At 48.7% G+C, this 21,501-nt stretch overlaps 2 protein-coding genes across 2 annotated transcripts in view; one reads left to right on the forward strand and one right to left on the reverse strand.

Moving 5' to 3' along the window:
- Nucleotides 1–320, reverse strand: part of LOC136135303 (BOS complex subunit NOMO1) — a 52,121-nt gene extending 51,801 nt beyond the window's left edge. The window contains exon 1 of the mRNA XM_065893203.1: nucleotides 156–320. Coding sequence (XP_065749275.1) covers nucleotides 156–320 — 165 coding nt within the window. The remainder of the gene's footprint in view (nucleotides 1–155) is intronic.
- A 2,857-nt stretch (nucleotides 321–3,177) lies between these two features.
- ABCC6 (ATP binding cassette subfamily C member 6) overlaps nucleotides 3,178–21,501 on the forward strand; it is a 58,398-nt gene continuing 40,074 nt past the window's right edge. The window contains exons 1-9 of the mRNA XM_065892120.1: nucleotides 3,178–3,213; nucleotides 4,081–4,263; nucleotides 5,708–5,833; nucleotides 5,985–6,113; nucleotides 9,208–9,333; nucleotides 10,574–10,635; nucleotides 13,208–13,339; nucleotides 17,081–17,284; nucleotides 19,602–19,779. Of these exons, the coding sequence (XP_065748192.1) occupies nucleotides 3,178–3,213; nucleotides 4,081–4,263; nucleotides 5,708–5,833; nucleotides 5,985–6,113; nucleotides 9,208–9,333; nucleotides 10,574–10,635; nucleotides 13,208–13,339; nucleotides 17,081–17,284; nucleotides 19,602–19,779 (1,176 nt within the window). The remainder of the gene's footprint in view (nucleotides 3,214–4,080; nucleotides 4,264–5,707; nucleotides 5,834–5,984; nucleotides 6,114–9,207; nucleotides 9,334–10,573; nucleotides 10,636–13,207; nucleotides 13,340–17,080; nucleotides 17,285–19,601; nucleotides 19,780–21,501) is intronic.

The following is a 21,501-nucleotide window of genomic DNA, read 5'->3' on the forward strand; positions in this document are numbered from 1 at the left end:
GCGGAGAGCGGCGCCTTTAAAAAGGAAAGGACTCCCAGAGTGGGGGGCCGGTGGCAACTGCCTGGTGTCAGAGGCGAGGCCACCGCGGCTCAGAGAGGTTGAGCGATTGGCCCGGGGTCACACAGCGAGCTCCGGGCCGCGGGGTGGGCGCTCACCTCGATGAGCGAGTAGTTGATCTCCACGTCCGACTTGACGAAGCCCCCGCAGCCCACCACGATGTCCTCGGAGCCGCGCGCCGGCCCAACGCCGCTCAGCAGCAGCACCACGGTGGCGACCACCACCACCGACCCCGGCGGCCTCACGTCCCGGCGCTCCCGCATGGCCCTGCCTCTACTGCCAGACCCTCCGCAGGCCTCCAGGTCCCGCCCCTCAAGCCGCACGCGGACCGCGGCTTCCTCCTCCGCTGGAGGCTGACAGCCCAGTCCCCGCCCCGACTCGGCCGCGCGTGCGCGATCCGGCCTCACGCCCACTCCCCCAGGCAAAAGAATTATGGCGCATGCTCAGCAACAAAACGAGACCATTTGTGCCCTCTGGAGGCCTGGAGGACTCCGCGCACCGTCTGGCAGGTGCAGTTGCAACGTGTGTGTATACAGTCATAAACTACAAAGCTAAACCCTACTTTGGAATTCAGTAGCACTGAAACTGGAAAGGACGAGAGACTGTTGATCGAAGTATCCAACAACTTTCCCAAATCTTTTTGACCGTAAATTTCACAAGCATAATCTCAAACCCCTTTTAGGGATTTGTGTCAACTGATGTATTTTTCCGTGATAAATGATGAATTAGTTTTTTTTAAAAGAAAAACATGTCATTTAAGTTCAGCATAATAGTTAAAAGGCATTTAAATTTTATTTAATCCCAGCTCGAATAACATTTGTATAGAAACAAACTTTGAGGGTTTCCCCCAGTAAGCAAGAGATGCATGCAGTTTGATTTACTTTGAACTAGCTCCGTGAGACGATGCATGATTTGTCTGCAAATAAGTTCAAAAATCAGCACGTTATATTTTGTCCTAAGACTGAGTGTATAACATAGTGTAGATGAACTACAAGTCACCACATCAAAATAGACAAAAATTGCTTTTCTGACCTGATATTTGAAAGTCTTCCATTTTACTCCTGAAAACATCAAGTGCTTTATTTTGATAGTTTTTAATACTTTGTTTCTAAATGATGAGGTAAGAGAGAAGATTTCCCACTGAAATTTGCCATTGTGGCTAAAACTCAAGCAATATAATACAATTATGAATCACAATGATTTTAAACTACACAATCGTCAAAACCTTCACATTGGCTACAATGCAACGACACACCCACTGAGGATTTCAATCATGAGCGCATCAGATTTCTGCTTCTCACTCTACATTCTCACTACAAATACAGTGAGATTCTCAACTGTTCAATTATAAAGAGAAACTATTTAAATAATGGTTTTATTTTCTGAGGTTCATTATTTATCATTACAATGGAAACAGATGCCCTTTACTGTCCCTAACATAAATCCCTGGTTTGTCTTAGCAAATCACCAGGCGGGTGAAAGCCATCGATTAGGAAATGCTGGCCTATGGAATCCTCTTATCGTACAGAATGGTAAACCGAGGCCCAGAGAGGGAAAGGGACTTATCTAGGGCTCAGCACACAGCCATGTGTTGTTCAGAGAGCTGGAAAGCAGGCTTTGGGATGCCCGAGTTCTGTTCTTGGCTCACCTGCTGATTTCCTCTGTGTTCTTCCTGCCTTCCTAACCATTCTCCCTCAAACTTTCGCCATTCCCCTCAAATTCATCTTCAGGTATACAAAGAAATAAAGCACTAGGACTGTGGCAATGCCAACTGCAGCGGGGGTTTCAGGGAGAGGAGGCTCAAGCCTCCCCATAATTTCCGTCAGCCTCCACCAAAACCACCTCAAATAGACAGACATGATCTGAATGTAAACAGCAGACCATCCACACTCAGCCTCAAGACAGATCCTTGAGTTTCTGTGTCCCTGCTCTGTGTCCCAGGCAGGAGGACAGCTGAAGGCATACTGCCTAGGCCCCAGACCAGGGCTGGAGAAACTCAGAAAAGGAAAGGGGAAAAGGCCAGGGAACCCATGCTGTGGAAGCCCTGCCGGAGGCGCGAAAAAGAAGACAAGAAGTAACAGGGCAGCATGGAGAGCGCAAAGGATTTGAATTCTTCACTCAAACTGAGCACCTGTGCTTGTCGGTCTGAAAAAGCTGAGTCTTTCCTTCCTATCTTGAAAGGAATACATGCTCATTGCAGAAGGAAAGAAAATAGAAAAGGGAAAGCAAGGAAAAAGAAAAATTAGGATTCCCATGACCACTGCTTTAGAGCATTTCCATCTTTTCATCTATGCATATATGTTACATAGAGTCATCTCTCAAAAGAACTCGTGGCTGGGGACACACCTTGCTTTAAGACCCAGAAGAAGAAGGTAAATGACCTGACTTCCTTCCCCACTTTCCCCAACTTAAGCATATACTTTTTTCCTTTGGAAACATATCACAGGCCATTTTGTATTATAATCTCTTTTTTTCACTTAGCATTCAGCAACCTTATTTCCGTATTAAATATATTTCTGCAATGGCGCTTTGAACCACAGCTTAGTAACCTAGGGATGAAATAATACTACTAATGCTAATAAGAGCTAACTCCGCTTGCGTGTTTACTGTGTGCCTGGCACTGTGCTAGACGCTTTGTTAGTCATCTTAAAATCTTCCCCCCACCGTAGAGGCAGACAATGTCCATCCCACAGGTGAGGAGACTGCGGCTCTAACTAACCAGGCGGTGCCCCCATCCCCCGTGCCGGTTGTTGGACATGTGCACACCTGTTGGGTTCACTTATCAGGATAAATTCCTGGAATTGTTGGTCCACAGTATTCGGGACGCTTGCGATGACATTTGTTCCAGGGGGAAGGGGGGTCATATGGGGATGCCGCTGCACTTTCTGGGGCTCCGGGAACCCCTCCCCCGCTGCCTGCTGGGGCCTCCCTTAGCGCCCCTCCACCTCGCCTCCTTTCACCCCTTCGCGCCCCACCCCCGCCGCGCGGCCGGACCTTGCCCGGGGCCTCGCAATCCCGGCGCTCGAATCCCCGCCCCTTGCACGGCGGAGCGCGGCCAAAGAAGCTGTCCAGGGACCCACCAACAGTCTGACAGACGGACTGACGGACGCACGGCGCCCGATGGCCGCGCCTGGCGAGCCCTGCGCGGGCCCGGAGGTGAGTGTCTCCATCCCGCCCCACTCTCCTTTTCGGGCTCGAGAGATCTCTTGGGCAGGGGAGGGGAGAGACCTCCAAACTCCCGGCCGGGAGGGGAAGAGACCTGCCAGTCTAACCGCAGGGCGGGGCGACTCCCTTAACCAAGCTGGTCCCCCCGAAGAACCCAGCCCTGTTAAAGGGGCCTACAAGACCCCACCCCCCACCCCTCTCTGGTTCCTGTCTCATCAAAGGGTTTTAGTGGGAGGGTGGCAGTGATGCAGTAGGGGGAGAATTAAAGCAGCGTCTTCTAAACTCACATTCACACTTCTCAGATAAGGAAAGGCCAGCAGAAGGTCTGAGTTAAGAATTACAGATGGCGATCTCCAGTAGAACAAGCTTCGGGCTCAGACAGGCCAGCATGGACTCAGCTCTGCCACTTCCTATTTGTGTGAGCCCGAAGGAGTCTGTTCCCCTACCCCCCAAGCCCGTGCCTCAGTTTCTGGTCTATGAAATGGGGACAGTAATACCCACCTCCTACAGTGGTTATAAGTCTGTGCCCAACACTCATCAGAGAGCCCAGGTCTCCCAGATTCTAGGACCGGACTGCCTTGGTTCAGATCCCAGCACCACCACTGTCCAACTGGGTGACATCAGCCAACTTACTCAGCCTCTCTGGGCCTCAGCTGCCTCAAAATCAGTATGACTGCATCTACTTCATAAGATTGGGGTTAGGGCTAAAGAAGTTGAGAATTATGAAGCACTCTAAAGAGTGCTTAGCACATTTTCATGTAAATGTTAGGGGTCCAAAGAGTTGCCTGGCCCCCTAAGCAGGTGAGTTTGGGATCCCTGCGTTGTACCATTGTAAGAGTCACCCTGGTGTTCCCTCAGGTCTGGAACCAGACGGAGCCCCAGCCCGCTGCTGACCGCCTGCTGAGCCTGTGCTTCCTGAAAACGGCAGGGGTCTGGGTGCCCCCCATGTACCTCTGGGTCCTTGGCCCCATCCACCTCCTCTACATCCACCGCCATGACAAGGGCTACCTCCAGATGTCCCGCCTCTTCAAGGCCAAAATGGTAGCCACTGCCCCTGGGAGCCTGTAACCAGACAATGGTAGGGGGTCGGGGGAAACAGGATGGAACCTGGCAGAGACCCCAAAGTAGACACTTCTTCTATCAAGGAGCACACAGCGTGGGGACAAGAAGGGACCCTGTTAATCAAACAGAGCAATACCCCAGAGGCTACAGAGGGAAACTCAGTGGAATAGATTCTCCCAAACAGATCTGGTAATAATAAAAACCATATATCCACAAACACACCCCCAGACACCCACACATCCAGTTTATGGCCATCACAGCCCAGCATTCCCCAAAGTGTGCAGTGTACACTCCTGGGATACACAAGGTGATTCTAGGGCCATGCTAGGATGAACCTTTTAAATGTTTAACAGCTATGCCTTGATTTTTGTGTTTCCCCACTGGCGGTACTAAAGAACAGTCCTTAAAATTGTTATGTATTTATTTGACAGTGTTAGAAAAACACTGGCATTGCAAGTGTGAGCTTTTCTGCTCATCCTCCCGTTTTCCAGACTTCTACAAGAATGCCCTCCAAGGTTCATTTATTCCCATACCACCTTGTAAATTTTTGACCTGTTGCCCACCACCTATCCAGGGTTGGCACACTCTTCCTTAAAGGGCCAGATAGTACATGTCTGAGGCTTTGAGGATCATGTGGTCTCTGTCCCCACTACTCACTTCTGTTCTTGCAGCAGGAAAGCAGCCACAGACAACAGTAAACAAATAGATGTGACCGTGTTTCAATAAAAGTTTATTTATAGTCACTAAAATTTGCATTTCATATAATTTTCACATGTCATGACATATTAGACTTTTTAAAGTCTTGTTCAATGATTGAAAAATGTCAAAAGCATTCTTAGCTCAGAGGTGATACAAAAACAGGCAGGAGGCCAAACTCAGCCTGCAGGTGGTAGTTTGACCTCTGCTTGAGACTAACTGAAATGTTCAATAGTTTCTCCAGTGTGCCCAGGTCTGCCCACTTTCTTGATTTCTCTTGTTCAAAAGAGAGACCAATGTGTCTTAGAGCAGGCCTGGAGACATATCAGACCCAACAGAGAGTTCCTCCTTGATTTAATAGTAGGGAGGGAAAGAGACTTAAAAAGGGTATAACTTTTTCACCTAGAGAGTAAATTTCATTTCATGCTGTTCCTTCATCCCTAAAGCATCCTCCCGTGCATTATGGGAGCACCGCTGGCATTTTGGAAACCACCGAGTTGGCTTGGGCCCTTGTGGTGCATTATTTATATGACAGTTACAGGTCAAGATTGAACTGCATCACCCCTTACAACTTTTTCTTTCACGTCAGCACTGTTTAATGATCACATTGGTACGTTACAGTGCCCCATCCAGAGCCACTGTCCAATTGGATGTGGGGTCACTGTCCAGTTGGCCGCCATCTTTCTTCCCAGCCTCCCACCAGCCTTATCCAAATTTGTTTCCCCAGGTGCTTGGCTTCGCCCTCATAATCCTGTGCACCTCCAGCGTGTCTGTGACTCTTTGGAGAATCCAGCAGGGAACACCCCAGGCCCTAGAGTTCCTCATACACCCCACCGTGTGGCTCACCACAATGGTAAATGACATCCCCAGACCTGCTGGCTTGTCCCTAGCTGCTGCTTTTCGTGCCCTGGTGGAGGGCATGGGGCAGAGCGGGGCTCCTTCCCTACCCTCTCTTCCCCCACCCTTCCCTGCCTCTGTCCACCTCCCACCTGACTCTGGTCCAGAGCTTCGCCGTGTTCCTGATCCACGCTGAGAGGAAGAAGGGGGTCCAGGCGTCCGGGGTGCTCTTTGGGTACTGGCTGCTCTGCTTTCTCTTCCCAGCCACCAGCACCGCCCAGCAGGCCTCGCAAGGGGTAAGTGGGGGCCTGGGCCACCTGGGAACCAGTAGGGCAGTTTCAGGCCTTGGGTCCCATCCTTCCTCCTCACCTTTCCACCCATGGCTTACTCTCTACACAGAGACACACGCACCACAAGTGCTTAAACTCAAGTGACACACAAACACATTTCACATCGAAGCTCCCATCATCCCATACCTTTTTAGCAACACAAATTCCCATTGTCTTACACACTCAAGTCACACACTTCACTTGCACACACTTGTATGAACCCATTCACGCATCACACAACCACAGACTCTGAAACATCACACACAAACACACAGACACACACACACTCGCCTGCACACGTCCACTCACACTTACTGCCACCCAGGTGTGGCTATGCCCTCAAGCTCCTACAGGACTCAGGCACAAATGTCCCACATGCACACACTCACACACACTGCGTAGGCACTGAAACACTGTTGGTTTGAAACCTCAGGGGTTCCCGGGTGAAATTAGAAACCGGCCCATACACGGAGGGCCAGGAGAGACCAAAGAAAGCAGCAGCCACTGCAGATCAGTAGGTGACGATTTTAACAAGCAAGGGAACTTACCTATGAGGCTTGTCTTGGGTGATGCAAGAGAAGTTCATCTCTGCACCCACCTGCCAGAATCTTAACAGTTTATAGAAGATTTAACAGGGTTCAGTCACATGTACTGTCCAGAGGGTCTCATCAACACATTGCTCTTTCAAGGAAAGGCTGCATCCTTGAAGTAGTTCCTAGTGCAGGAACAGTGTGGCCACAATGCACATTTCAAGGACAGGGGAGGGAGGAGGAGCCTCCAATTGCTGGGTCCAGCTCACAGGTCAGCCAGCGGTCACGACCTCTGGATGGCCTCCTCCAGCACACACCTGCACTCACTCTGACTCCATGTACCTGCACGTTTCCCCTCATTCTCACCTATTCTCACCCTCATCTGTGCTCCCATGCACCCATATTTACACACTCATTTTGCACACTCATCCATATTTGTTTCCCTACCTGGGAGGCAGCGTTTCCATGTTAGGGGGCATGATCTGCACAGAGAAAAATATATAACCTCAACAAGTGTTTCTCAACCTCAGCACCCTTTACGTAATTCTCTTTTGGGTGGGGGCGGGGGGGAGGTGTCCTGTGCACTGTAGGATGTTGCACAGCATCCCTGGCCTCCACCCACTAGATGCCAGTAGTACCACCCCATTATGATAACCTGTGTCTACAGACAATGGCAAATGTCCCCTGGGGGCAAAATCTCCCCAGTTGACAACCACTTGCATAGCTGGCGCACTCACCCAGGACGTCGGATAAGGAAACCAATCAGAGGCTGCTGGTCATCATTTCAAGAGCCAAATGGTTACTCTGTCCTGCTCGTAAAAGTAGAAGGCAGAGGGCTTCCCTGGTGGCACAGTGGTTGAGAGTCCGCCTGCCGATGCAGGGGACACGGGTTCATGCCCCGGTCCAGGAAGATCCCACTATGCCACGGAGCGGCTGGGCCTGTGAGCCACGGCTGTTGAGCCTGCGCGTCCGGAGCCTGTGCTCCGCAACGGGAGAGGCCACAACAGTGAGAGGCCCGCGTACCGCAAAAAAAAAAAAAAAAAGTAGAAGGCAGAGAAACACCTTCTGTCCTTAAGGACAGATTTCTTTACAAAGCAATTTTTGTAACTAATGGGAAAATTCCACAGGCCATCCACTGATTTATGAAAGGATGGGTTTCCACAGTTGACTTATCAGTTAGCTGTTTGGAACACAGCATAGAAATAATACTATTGGGACCACCTATGCTGTGGAGCTCCATGTGCCAGGCCCTGTGGCAAGCACTTGACATCAGGAATCCAGTGAAGACTCTAATCGTCCTGTTTTAAAGATGAGGAGACTAAGGCTGAGAGAAGTGAGTGACTTCCTCAAGGTCATGCAGCTCAGGTCTGCAGAGCCAAGTCCATCTCACCCAAATTCAGAACAAACTTTCCAGTAGAAACGATGGTAAAAATGACACTATGGGGAATAATGTAGTTGGAATATCAAACTGTCTACTATCTGCCCCCAAAAAACAAAAATAAAAACAAAGAAGTATAAAAATTTAGTAGAAAAATTGTGATTTGAAGCTAGGGCTCTTGTTTTAAGCCACAAAAACTCAACTCACACTAGCTTAAGCAAAAAAGTCCAAGGGAATCTATTAGCTCATAGACGTGGGACCTGCCAGGCATAGAGGGTCCAGACATTTAGATAACACCACCAGATCTCCATTTCTCTCTGTCCCTTGGTTCTGCTTCATTTTCCAGTGGGATGGCAAGAAGAGCCCCAATTGCTCCAGACTTATGTTCCATCAGTAGCCAGGGGACTAGATGGTACTCATTAGTCAGGCCTCCATCACCTGCCCACCCCCTGGGATGGAATCAGTTCTGCATAAACCCCATACCTGAGCATGGGAAAAAAAATTAGGGTCCTCTGGCCAGAAGGGGCAAGGGATGCGAAAGCAACCATGGCACGGCAGCAAAAGCTCATGATCTAGATCAGATCATCTGTGTGACCTTGATCAAGGTGCTATCACTCCCCTGAGCTTTGGTTTCCCAACGAGTAACACAGAGCAGGTAAACCCCAGCTGGGGTCAGGGTCGGGAGGAACTTGATGAGACAGTGCATGTAAAGACTCCAGCATGTGCCCGAGGCAGAGTAAATGCTCCATGAAACTAGCTGCCTTCTTAAACCAGAGAACACTAGCCACAAGGGAGTGGGACCAGAGATTGTGGGGGGAGGGGAAGGGGGTCCTTTATTGCACAAGGAGAAAGTCAAAGTGTCCCTTCAACTCATGCCCCGGTGCCTAAAGCCAGTTGTCACCTGGCTAAGGGCAAACACCCCACCTGCCATTTGTATGGACAGAATATGCATAAGCCAGGTGTTTTGGAGAAGGCCAGGAACGCTGGGGGTTCTGACTTTCAAAACTGGCGGCTCCGGCCCCCTGCCTGGTCACTGCTCCCAGCATCAGAAACCCTGTTCAGCCTCCCCCCCTTCTCCCCTTCCCCACACCCTCCCCAATCTCTGTTCCTCAAGAGCTCAGACTCAGTGGGTCTTCTGCTTTCTCTCCCACAGGATTTCCAGAGTGACCCCTTCCGCCACCTGTCAACCTACCTGTACTTGTCTCTGGTGGTGGCAGAGTTTGTGCTGTCTTGCTTCGCCGATCAACCCCCCTTCTTCCCTAAAAGTCCCCCGCAGCCTGTAAGTCACCACACCTCCAACCCAGTGCCTTGCTTGTCCCTGTTCCTCTTCTGTTCCATCTCAGCGCCCCCCCCAAGTGATGGAAGGAAGTTAAACTAGAGTACAGGCCTTTAATTTTTTATTCATTCAGCCAAAAGCATATTACATGTCTACTCTATTCCATGGGTTGGCCAACTCTTTCTGTCCAAGATAGAGAATATTTTAGGCTTTGTGGGCCATATAGTGTCTGTATGGCAACTACTCAAGCCTGCTTTCATAGCACAAAAGCAGACACAGACACTATGTCAACAAAGGAGCATGGCTGTGTTCCAATAAAATGTTATTCACAGAGACAGGCAGTGGGCCGGATTTGGCCTGGGCGCTGCAGTTTGCCAACATGCTCTATGCCCCAGCTCGGTACTGAGGATCTATGGTAAACAAGCGATGTCTCTGTCCTCATGCAGCTAACACCCAAGTAGGGGAACTAGACATTAATCACACAATTACACAAACGTGTGGAAAACTGCAACTGGGACTGGTTGTAAAGATTCAAGATTAAAGTGACTTGCCCAATAGAAATGCTCTGCAGGAGAAGTCCATGGTCTGTGAGAGTTTACAACAGGTAACACTGACTAAGTCTGTGAAATCAGGAAAGAATTCTCTGAGAAAAAGACAGCTGAGCTGAGAAATCATCTAAAAGGATGCTCAACGATTTGGATAATTAAGTTAAAACTGTAATAGGACTTTTTCCAATGAGAGTAGCAGGAAAAAAATTAAAAATTGGTAACAAGCTGCGATGGCAAAGATGTGGTAAAATGGACACTCTCATGCCCTATTGGTGAAGAGTGTAATCTGTGCAGTCTTCCTGGAGCTGCTGGTAAAATCTCACTTCCTCTTCACCTCCTTCCCACATTCACTGAAGGATATTGTTGAGGACATTCTTGTCTGTGTCATGCATGGTCCTTGCTTTGAGAACTTCTTGGTCTCAGTATTATTAAAGTTGTTCTGAGCAACTGTTCGTTCTTACCTTGTAGGCACTTTCAGTCCTGTGGCCGAATCCCTTTTTTGCCTTGCCTGCTAGGAAGCACCATGCCCTTTGGTATCTACTGTAGATAAGTAGGCAGGACATCTCAGTCTGTGCTTTCAGTATTAAGCTCATGGTCAGTTCATTCTGTCTTCCTGCCCTTGGTTCTCCTTACCACATACTGGCCATGGATTATGAGACCAAGTCCTCCCCCTTCTAAATCATTTGTCTTTGCAGAATCCATGTCCAAAGGCTGGGGCCTCCTTCCCCTCCAAGGCCATGTTCTGGTGGGTTTCTGGGTAAGTAAAGTAGCAGGGAAGGGGCTGGGGTGGTGCTCCCACCCACCTGCATTCGTTCCTCTTATTTGTCATCACAGCTTTTCCCCCAGGAGGTTTCCTCCCAAGCCTACCAAGGTCAGCCTGGCTTTCTCCATCCCAGACTCCATGCTTCCTTCTCAGATTTTAGTGTGTCCACCATCCACATCCCATTCCCACTCACTCACTGGGGTGAGATCTGAGTTTGAATCCTGGCTCTGTCTCTTAGATGGCCATATCACAAGCATTTGGAGTCTCAGTTTTCCCCTCTGTAAAATGGGAACATCACTGCCTTCATTAAATGTAAAGTGCTTAGTGCCTGTACATGGAAGGCACTCAATAAAATCATATCTCTATCTATCTAGTCATTCCACCAACATTTAATAAGCACCTATTATGTGCTAAGCACTAAGGATGAGGATGTAAGACACCAATTCTTTATTCACTAGAGGCTTCCAGGCTGGTGGAGAAGACAGATTTTTCCCCAGGGTCAGCACACCAGGTACTGAGGATGCACCCACCTACTGGGCCCTCTCCTGACCACACCACAGTCAGATCACAGTCACACCCAGATTTGAATCCCAGCCCCACCACTTCCTGGCTGTGTGACCTTGGGCAAGCTACTTAACCTCTCTGTGCCTCAGTCGCTGCACTAGTAGAATGAGGATCATAATAGCATCTACCTCATAGAGTTTTGAGGATTAAATGAGATAAGGTTTGTGAAACACTTAGAACAGGATGTAGCCCATAATGAGTATTATATAAAGTGGTTGTTAAATAAATGAAGAATAGGATACTCTGAGGGTGTGGAACTGGTGAAAAGAGCATAGAAATCTGCTAAACATCTCTAGAGAGAATCTAGCCCTCTGTTTCCCAAGTGTAGGCACTTATGGACCATTCTTCAAGCTTTTTGCCTTATTGGGGTATTGCTCAAACTCTATTTACTTAATGAATTTTCTTTGAATCAACTCACTTTTTCTACTTTAATAACCTTTTAAAAAGGAAACTTTCTATCACTACCAAAATCAGAAATATCTAGAATCCCTTGCCATGTAGAACACCAAAATTTTAGTGAAAACCAAGTATTGTGAATAATTTCTGGATCCAAACTGTTGCTTGCCTGAGTTTGCTCTGCATTAGAAAAGGGAACTGGAAAGTCTCAAAGAGGAGCTCAAGACCAGCTCCAAACAAGACCTTCTCCTTGGTGTCATGAGAAAGATGAAAGAGACCTAAAAAGATAAGAACACTCCTGCTGTGGAAGTCTGCAGTCGTTAATTTCTTGTGTGTGCGTGTTGCTTTGAAAACTGGCACCAATAGACGGTAGGCTTGGAGAGACGGAAGAAAGAGGCAGCCACTCCAGACTGGTAGGAGGCAGGGTTAACAAGCAAGAGAACTTACATATGAGGCTTGTCTTGAGTGCCACAATATAAGTAGATCTCCACACCTGCCCACCAAAATCTCAACAGTTTACAGAGAGGCCTTAACAGGGTTCAGACACATACACCATCCAGATGGTATAACACTTAACTACTGCATCCTTGAAGTAGCTCCTAGTGTGAGAACAGTGGGCAGAATGTACATTCCAAGGACAGGGGAGGGAGGAGCCTCAGATTGCCTGGGTCCAGGTCACAGGTCCACAAGTGGTCACATCCTCTCGATGACCTCCTCCAACAATGCACCAACTACAGTCATCTCATATACCAGTCCCAAGTGATGGGAAACACTCTTATTTTAAGGTGAGAAAATTGAGGTCCATTGCTGGGCAGTGACTTGCCCAAGGTCACAGGGCCGAAAAGTAGTGATTTTTATTTGACACATCTTGTGCCCTGAGCCAGGATGTGTACTGTCTTTGCCCCTATGGAGCTTACTGTCCAGTGGAGGAGAAAGACTAAATAAATAATCAGACTGAAAAATTAAATAATGATAATTGCAGCAAGCATTATAAAGAAAAAGCTCAGGAAACTAGAGGATCTTGCAATGGGAGAATCTACCTGGACTTGGGTGTCGGGGGTCATCAAGTGGGCTTTTAAGGACATAACGTCTAGGCCAGAGGTGAAGGGCAAGTAAGAAGCGGCAGGGGAAAAGTTTTAAGCAGAGTGATGTGCATGTGCAAAGGTCCTGAGGCCAGGTAGCTGGAGCAGTGACCAAGGAGGAGAATGGGTACATTTAAAGCTGAGGGAGGAGTTCAGGTTTCCTCCACAGTAATAGTTTTCAACTCTGGACTTCTGACTCCTAGGGAGGTTTATTTCCCCTGTCAAGTGTCAACCTTTGGTTAAGTCACTTAATCTCCCTGAGCCTCTGTTTTCTTTCTTTTCTGTAAAATGGATCAATAGAAATCTACTGTATAGGCTCACGTGAGAATTAAATGAGATGTTCTTTGTAGACCGAGAAGTGTCCCCCAGTGTTAGTGCAGTTAGGTAAATTGCTTTCCTTGTACTGAGGGGCCAGCAGAGGTGCAGAGAGGTGAAATGACTTACCTAGGGTCACACAGCTACCAAGCCAGGACCCTTCAGGGGCAGACACAGGAGGAGCTTGCTCTGGTGATCCTCTTTTACAGGTTAGTTTGGAGGGGCTACTGGAGGCCGCTGGGACCAAAAGACCTCTGGTCGCTTGGGAGAGAAAACTCCTCAAAAGAACTTGTTTCCCAGCTTGAAAAGGAATGGACAAGGAACTGCAGTGCAGCCCAGCGGTGAGTGTGTGGAAGATGGGAGCTCAGCCCAAAGCTCGGTCAGCAAATCACTCGACCCCAAATACAACCACGCCCCTACTCCGGGCTCCACCGCCACGGTCCCCTCCCTGTCAGCTGACCTCACTAAGCATTAGCAGGCCGGGCTCAAGATGCTTTTCCTCCCAGAGTGCTTTGCAGGTTCCAAAAGGATATTGACAGAGGGGGAACCTCTCCAGGCTCCCAGAAGGAAGCTCGGATGGTGGGATAGAGGCAGGGAACAGAAGGACTATTTTAAGACTGGGGGTGGAGAGGTAGGTATGGTCCATAACATGCAGGCAACTACTCACTTATTACTTAACCTAAGTGATTAGTTTCCTGGCCTTTAGTTTTCTTATCTGTTCAAGGGGGATGCCATTAGCCCTAGCTCATAGCTTGTGGGAGATGAAAAAAAAATGATTCATAGAAAAGAACTTAGCGAATTTCTTAAAAATGGTAAAAGGTCCAGCAATATCAGTTATCCAGAGGATTTCAATCTTTTTCTAGTCCTGCCCACTCTGCCTCACTCTTGCCCTCTCTGGCATCTCTGGAAACTTCTGAGAAGTGCTCAGAGCCTGAGGAACCTGGTTTGTGAAACTTTGGTCTAGAGAAATAAGCTCTCCAATAGAATTAATTAAACCCGGGTTAAATGTAGCCCTGCCATCAAGTGGTGGATGACCTTGGACAAGTCGCTTGACCTCCCTGGAGCCAGGTATTTCAGGGCACAGACAAAAGTAGCTCTGTGGGAAGAGTTACAGGGTTCCCCTGCATACTCTATGATTTTGTGGTGGTTGTTATAGGTGGCTAAATCCCACAAATTAGAAGGAGCCAGAGAGAGACAGAGTCTGCTGGCTCACATAGCTGAGAAGGTAGGTCTGGCCTCAGGTGTGGCTGGATCCAGGACTTGAATGGTGTCCAAATTCTTTCCCTCCATCTCTCAGCTCAGCTGTTGTCTGGGCACTGGTCTCTCCATAACGCCTGTCCTGTATCATGCCAACTCAGCTACCCCTACTACCATCCACATAGAAAATCCCAAGGAAGGCCTTTTATTGGCTGGCTTGAATCCTGTGCCTCTCAGGGGCCAATCCCAGGGCTGGAGAGCAGTCCCCATAATTGGCAGTCCCTTCAGAGCCACACAGGGAGGAGCTGCTCCCCAAAGGAAGGGAGTATGTTTTCCAAAAGGGGTAAGTAATATGAGCAACTCAAAACAGCAGCTCTCACTCTCACCTCAGGCATATCTTGCTGTACTGTGAGTTTAAGTACAGCTTAAGTGAGTTCTGAGCAGCAGAATTGATTCAAAAGGACCCTGGAGGTCTTGTCCACCCTCTCCCAGCTCTCGCCCCCCCTGCCAGCCTGGGAATGATAGTCACCCAGTGTTAGAGCTATAGCACACAGAAACGTTCTCCAGAAGAGTTTGAGGATCCGTGAACAAATGACAGAAAGAGAGGAGGATGGCAGATCTGGTTCAGGCATTTTCTAAGCTGACTGATTACACACCAAGAGAACTTTGGTTTTATTTCTAAAATATTTTGCAACCTTTGGGGGAAGGGAGAGGACGTCATCTTAAGAGGTCACAGACCAATCTGTCTGCTGGCCAAGTCAGGGTCACAGGTGTGTTTGGCCAGCATGGTATCTTGTTGTTTAAGGATTTTTCTTTGTTTTGCTTTCTAATAAGTCACCAACATTTAAACTGTTGGAGATGTCACATGAAAATCTGGAATTTTGGCCTCTCTTAAAGTAGAATGGCCACATCCCTGCATGGCAACAGGAGGGTGGATCTGGGTAGCAGCTTCCCCATTGAACAGGGCATGTGAGCTTCAGTCGCCACCACTCCCTTTTATATCCCCCAGCTTACACCTGGCCACTCACTCACACCTCCTGCCTTGGCCTGTGGTCATTTTTGGGTCCTGCACTAAATGGCTTTGGGGCCACAGACCAAAGACCAGCCACCAGTCTAGAGACCTTCCCTGATGGAAAGTGAGACCAGCTAGAAAGGAAGAAGTTTTTTCCCAAGCCTGCAGGCTGAACACAGTGACTCAGAATTTTGGGGTGAGCAGCTAGAACAGAACAGAGCAAAACATCCAGCTGGAAAGAGGCTTTCACAGTGGTCTCTTCACCCACCCCATTTTATGGATGGGAACACTGAGGCTCAGAGGGAAGGGCATTTGGACCTCAGTTTTCCTGCTCAAAGGCCAGGTTCTATCAACCAAACCAAATCATTTCCTTCCTCCCTCCCTCCCTCCTTCCCTTCCTTCCTTCCTTCCACAAATCTTTATTAATATCAAGCAGTAGGCCCTTTGCACACATCACTCCATCTGATTTTTCCCATTCACTGGACAAGTATTTATTGAGCACCTATGCATTCAGGTGCTGAACTAGGTGCTGGGGGAAATACAAGTAAAAAGAAAATACAAGCAAAAAGTCTACCCACCTGGGTCCCACTTTGGACGGGGCCGGAGGTGGGGGTGGCCCTGGTTGGCACTCGCCCAGTGGTCGTCCAGCCCAGTGGGTGTGCAGCACCAGCCGAGTCAGGACAAGCACCCAACATTTGGCATCGAGGCGCACGGCCCGGACGCCATGCTGGCCTTGCCTCTGACCCTGCCCGACCCCAGGCAAATTGTGGGCGCCAAGGAGAGCACATTTCAGGGCTACAGAGGTGACAAGGGAGAGAGGTGAGCGCAGGGTTAGAAAAATGGCTGAATTGCAATTACCGGAAGGGGAGGCTGGGGGGCGGGGGTAGGCTTCAAGACAGGGGTAGAAGATTAACATTTGCTTATTTCTTAGCAAACCGGGTGGTAAAGACTGGTTCCTTATAGCCTCTTGTGCTAAAAATACCACTTTTCCTTTGGACTGCATAATGAGATTTGTCCCTCCCCTCCATCCTGAGGAGATGCTGAGAGTATTCTTGAGGGGGAGGGAGGGAGGGACTGGACGACCGGCTTGTGGTGGAGGGGTATTCACACTGCTGGCTGGGCCTTGGGGGTAAAAAGGCTGACTTCTGGGGTCTCAACCCACCTCTCTGAAAAATGAGACCCAGGCACACCACTGATCCTTCAGCTCGTTCAGGTGGAGTGGGGCTAGGCGGTTTGCTTTGCTGGACAACAGGAAACTCGTATCTGTTAAAACTGGGCCAAGAGACTAGTTGCACCCGGTTCTAGTAAAAGCAACCAACAGGGCTCCCCTGGTGGCGCAGTGGTTGAGAGTCCGCCTGCCGATGCAGGGAACACGGGTTCGTGCCCCGGCCCGGGAAGATCCCACATGCCGCGGAGCGGCTGGGCCCGTGAGCCATGGCCACTGGGCCTGCGCGTCCGGAGCCTGTGCTCCGCGACGGGAGAGGCCACAACAGTGAGAGGCCTGCGTACCGCAAGGAAAAAAAAAAAAAAAAAGTGCTGGGCTCTGAAGGTTGGGATCGAATCCCAGTTCTTACACTTCTCAGCTGTGTGCCCTTGGACAAGTTTACCTTCTGAACCTCAGTTTCCTCATGTATGAAATGGGGTTACACCTGAGGGCACTCTCTAGGTTTTTTCTTATAAGGGCACTAATCCCATTCATGAGGGCTGCGCCTGCATAACCTAATCACCTCCCAAAAGTCTCACCTCCTAATACCATCACACTGGGGATTAGTTTCAACATGAATTTGGGTGGTGGGGAGGGGGTGGGGGTGGGGGAGACCCAAACATTCAGTCTATTACAAGGACCCAGAGCTGATTTCTCCTCTCCCCTAAGGCACACCAAGGCGACAGCATTTAAAAGGAAAGGAAACCGTGGTGCAGAGACCCCAGAGACGGAGACCCTTCTACAGCAACAAGGGGGCAAGAGGGGCCCACTGCTGAGGGCCATCTGGCAGGTGGGCCGCTCCACCTTCCTCCTGGGGACCCTCAGCCTCATCATCAGTGATGTCTTCAGGTTCACGGTGCCCAAGCTCCTCAGGTGGGTCCAGGCCTTGGGTGCCTCGCTGAGGCTGGTGGTCCCTTTAACGGTGTCCTTCCAGGGCCAGGGGACCTTCAGCCCTCCTTCTGCCTCTGCCTAGACCTCTGGTGCTCAGGGCACTGAGGGTGGGTGAAAAGGATACTCAGGAAGGACCAATTAAACGAGAAAGTGAGTGACCTTGGGGAGGAGGGAAAACGAGTGAATTCTAGCCTGACTGTATCAGTTTGCTTTTGCTATACAACAAAGCCCCTCAAAAGTGAGGGGCTTAAAGCCACTTCTTTAGCTCATGATCCTGTGGGTCAGCAAATTCAAGCTGGGTTCAGCTGGGCGATTCTTCTTTTCTTGGCTGGGTTCACTCATCTGTCCGCAGTCACCTGTGGGGCTGGCTGGGGACTGGCTGGTCCAAGACAGTCCCAGCTGGGACATCTTGTCTCTGCTCCGGTGGTCTCTCATCCTCAAAAGGTTGATTCCAGCCTGTTCACAGGGCCATTTGGCAGGGTTCCAAGACAAAGCAAAAGTTGCATTTTCTCATGAGGCCAAAGCTGGTTGCACAGGCAGCCCAGATTCAAGAGGTGGCATATTAGTTTGTTAGGGCTGCCATAGCAAAGTACTACAAACTGGGTGACTTAAACAACAGAAATTTTTTTCTGGTGCTTATCGTTTCTACTGTTCTTTCTTTCTTTTCTTTTTCTTATTGAAGTACAGTTGATTTACAATGTTGTGTTAGTTTCAGGTGTACAGCAAAACGATTCAGTTATATTGTAAATATATTCTTTTTCAGGTTCTTTTCCCTTACAGCTTATTACAAAATATTGAGTATAGTTCCCTGTGCTATACAGTAGGTCCTTGTTGGTTATCTATTTTATAATAGTAGTGTATATATGTTAATCCCAAACTCCTAATTTATCCCCATCCCTTTTCCCTTTGGTAACCATGAGCTTCTCTTCTATGTCTATGGGTCTATTTCTGTTTTGTATATAAGTTCATTTGTATCATTTTTTTTAGATTCCACATATAAGTGACATCATATGATATTTGTCTTTCTCTGACTTACTTCACTTAGTATGATAATCTCTAGGTCCATCCATGTTGCTGCAAATGGCACTATTTCATTCTTTTTATGGCTGAGTAATATTCCATTGTATATCTATACCATATCTTCTTTATCCATTCAGTGGACATTTAGGTTGCTTCCATGTCTTGGCTATTATTGTAAATAGAGCTGCAGTAAACACTGGGATGCACGTTTCCTTTCAAATTAGAGTTTTCTCCAGATATATGCCCAGGAGTGGGATTGCTGGATCATAGGTCAACTCTAATTTTAGTTGTTTGAGGAACCTCTGTATACTGTTCGCCATAGTGGCTGTATCAATTTACATTCCCACCAACAGTGTAGGAGGGTTCCCTTTTCTCCACACCCTCTCCAGCATTATTTGTAGACTTTCTGATGATGGCTATTCTGACCGGCGTGAGGTGATACCTCATTATAGTTTTGATTTGCATTTCTCTAATAATTAGCGATATTGAGCATCTTTTCATGTGCGTTTTGGCCATCTGTATGTCTTCTTTGAAAAAATGTCTATTTAGATCTACTGCCCATTTTTCGATTGGGTTGTTTTTTTGATATTGAGCCGTATGAGCTGTCTGTATGTTTTGGAGATTAATCCCTTCTCGGTCACATCGTTTGCAAATATCTTCTCCCATTCTTTAGGTTGTCTTTTCGTTTTGTTTATGGTTTCCTTTGCTGTGCAAAAGCTTTTAAGTTTAATTAGGTCCCATTTAAACAACAGAAGTTTTTGTCCTCACATTACTGGAGGCTAGATGTCCAAGATCAATGTTGTTTCTTCTGAGGCTTCTCTCCTTGCCCTGCAGACAGCTGCCTTCTCGCTGTGTCCTCACGTGGTCTTTCCTCTGAGCACATGCACCCCTGGTGTCTCCTTATGTGTCCAAATTTCCTCTTCTTACAGGGACACCAGTTGTATTGGATTAAGGCCCATCCTAATGGCCTCATTTTAACTAAATCCCCTCTTTAAAGGTCCTATTTTCAAATACACAGTCATACTCTGAGGTACTGGGGGTTAGGACTTTAACATATACATTTTGTGAGGACACAGTTCAGCCCATAACAGGTGGGAGTAAAAACTTCACCTCTTGAATGGAGGAGACGCAAGTCATGCTGAAAATGAGCATGGACAGTGGGGGAAATGATTGCAACCATTTTTGTAGAAAACGAAAAAGAACCCCATACTGTCTCTGGTCCTCCAGACGTGGCCAGGCTTAGGCAGAGGCAATAGCCATGGGTGCCCTTTCTCACCAGCCTCTTCCTGGAGTTTATTGGTGACCCCAAGACCCCGGCCTGGAAGGGCTATCTCCTCGCCGTGCTGATGTTCCTCTCCGCCTGCCTGCAAACACTGTTCGAGCAGCAGCACATGTACAGACTCAAGGTGCTACAGATGAGGCTGCGAATGGCCATCACAGGCCTGGTGTACAGAAAGGTGAGCCCCAGGGGAGAGGCGTGGCCTTTCCTCTCTCTCCATCCTGTCCCAATTTACAGACATATGTTCCAGCCAAGAAGAGGAATGTTCCTGAACCGTTACTGTCATCATTGCCTAAAACCACACTCATTCATCACGTTACTCATAGTTGCTCACACTACACCCTCACCTCCTTGGCTATTTCTATAAGGCCTTGCATGATCTGACCCTGGGACCTCTTCTATCTGATTACATCACACACTTCCTTCACACTTCTTTCACTTTCCTCCAGCCCCACAGGTCTTTCAGTTCCTCAAGCACGCCAAACAATCTCCCACCTCAGGGCCTTTGCACTTGCTGTTCCCACTGCCTGGGCACCCTTTCCCCAACTCTTCATGCAGTGAACACTCACCCCCCTGAGGATAAAGGGCTAACCTATGGGCTGTGTGGAAACTGGATAAAGGTGGACTGTCAGCTATTTCACCAGGTAACACTGCTTACAGTGAAAATGACCCCTGACCCACTGGTAAATTGCATCTGGGCTGGAAGTTCTGCCAATGAGCTATGATACCCAGAGGTAAGCCATAGCATTGGGCTTCTCTCTGTGCAGTGATTCTTGTCCCCTTGGACCTTGGAACCGAAACCCGTGAGGCTGCTGCTCTAAGAGACGTTGGCCCCTCTGGGGTCTGGAGCATCTGAGCAAGGGCAACGCAGTCCTGTGTAAGCTCCTTTCTCTCACACCTGAGCTGTCACTTGGAAAAGAAGGGGGCAAAGGGATCAGCTCCTGGATGGCCATGTGAGTGGCTCCTGAGTTTCAGGCCACATCCCCCTGAGCACACTGGAGCTGGTGTGGCCTGTCCAGTCTTGGGAGTCCACACATGGAGCTGAGGCTGCAGGAAGATGACTTGAAGCCTTTGCCCTTCCCGTCCCCACCCTTGGGGCAGCCGCCTTCATCACCTAATGAGGCCATACCCCTCCACTCTGCCCTCTGGGCTGCTTCTGTTTTAACTGTGTCTTCCTATTTTCTGTATCTGGTGCTTTGACATCTGGGGTCTTGCTGACCCTGGAGGGACTGCCCCTCTGTCCCTCCCAGGGTCAGCCAGTTCCCAGAGATGCTAAGTGACTCATCTGAAATCACCTCTTTCACATGCAAGCCAACCAATCCAGAGCTCACACCCCAACTGCCTCCTTTTTGGGCCCTAACACTCTAAGCCACTATCCCCTGCCCTAATCGCCCCAGGGCAGGGTACCAGACAATGAGGCCCAGCTCCTAGGCCCAGAGCCTGGTGGCATTATTCAAACTAGCCAATCCTAAGCCTGCTTACCCTGCCTGACCTTCCCATGAAAACCACAACAAGCTCTTGCCTGTGGTCCCTCCAACCCTGCAGCATCCTGGTGCTTCCCCAAGTGGCCCCCTCATAGTGTGGGGTGCCCCCTCCTCTTGAGATCTGTGAGTATAATAAACCCTCTCGTCAAGGGCAGTCTTCTCTGATCCACTGTGTGCTTGCCATGCCTGAATAATGATAAAACCTATATTTTAAAACACTTCTTCATGGCACTCATCATAATTACTATTAAAGGATGAACTATGTAAATCTTTATTTAATTTTGTTCCCCAGCTCAAACTCCACTCCGAAGACAGCAAGTGCCCCGCCTCTGTTGATCACAGTACTCACCTCAGAGTGAGGCCCTACAGAGCAGGTGCTCCGTAAAGATTTGAAGATTTTTTTTCAGAATTTCTAC

Source organism: Phocoena phocoena, chromosome 15 (genome assembly GCF_963924675.1).
Source record: "Phocoena phocoena chromosome 15, mPhoPho1.1, whole genome shotgun sequence".
NCBI classification, from domain to species: domain Eukaryota; kingdom Metazoa; phylum Chordata; class Mammalia; order Artiodactyla; family Phocoenidae; genus Phocoena; species Phocoena phocoena.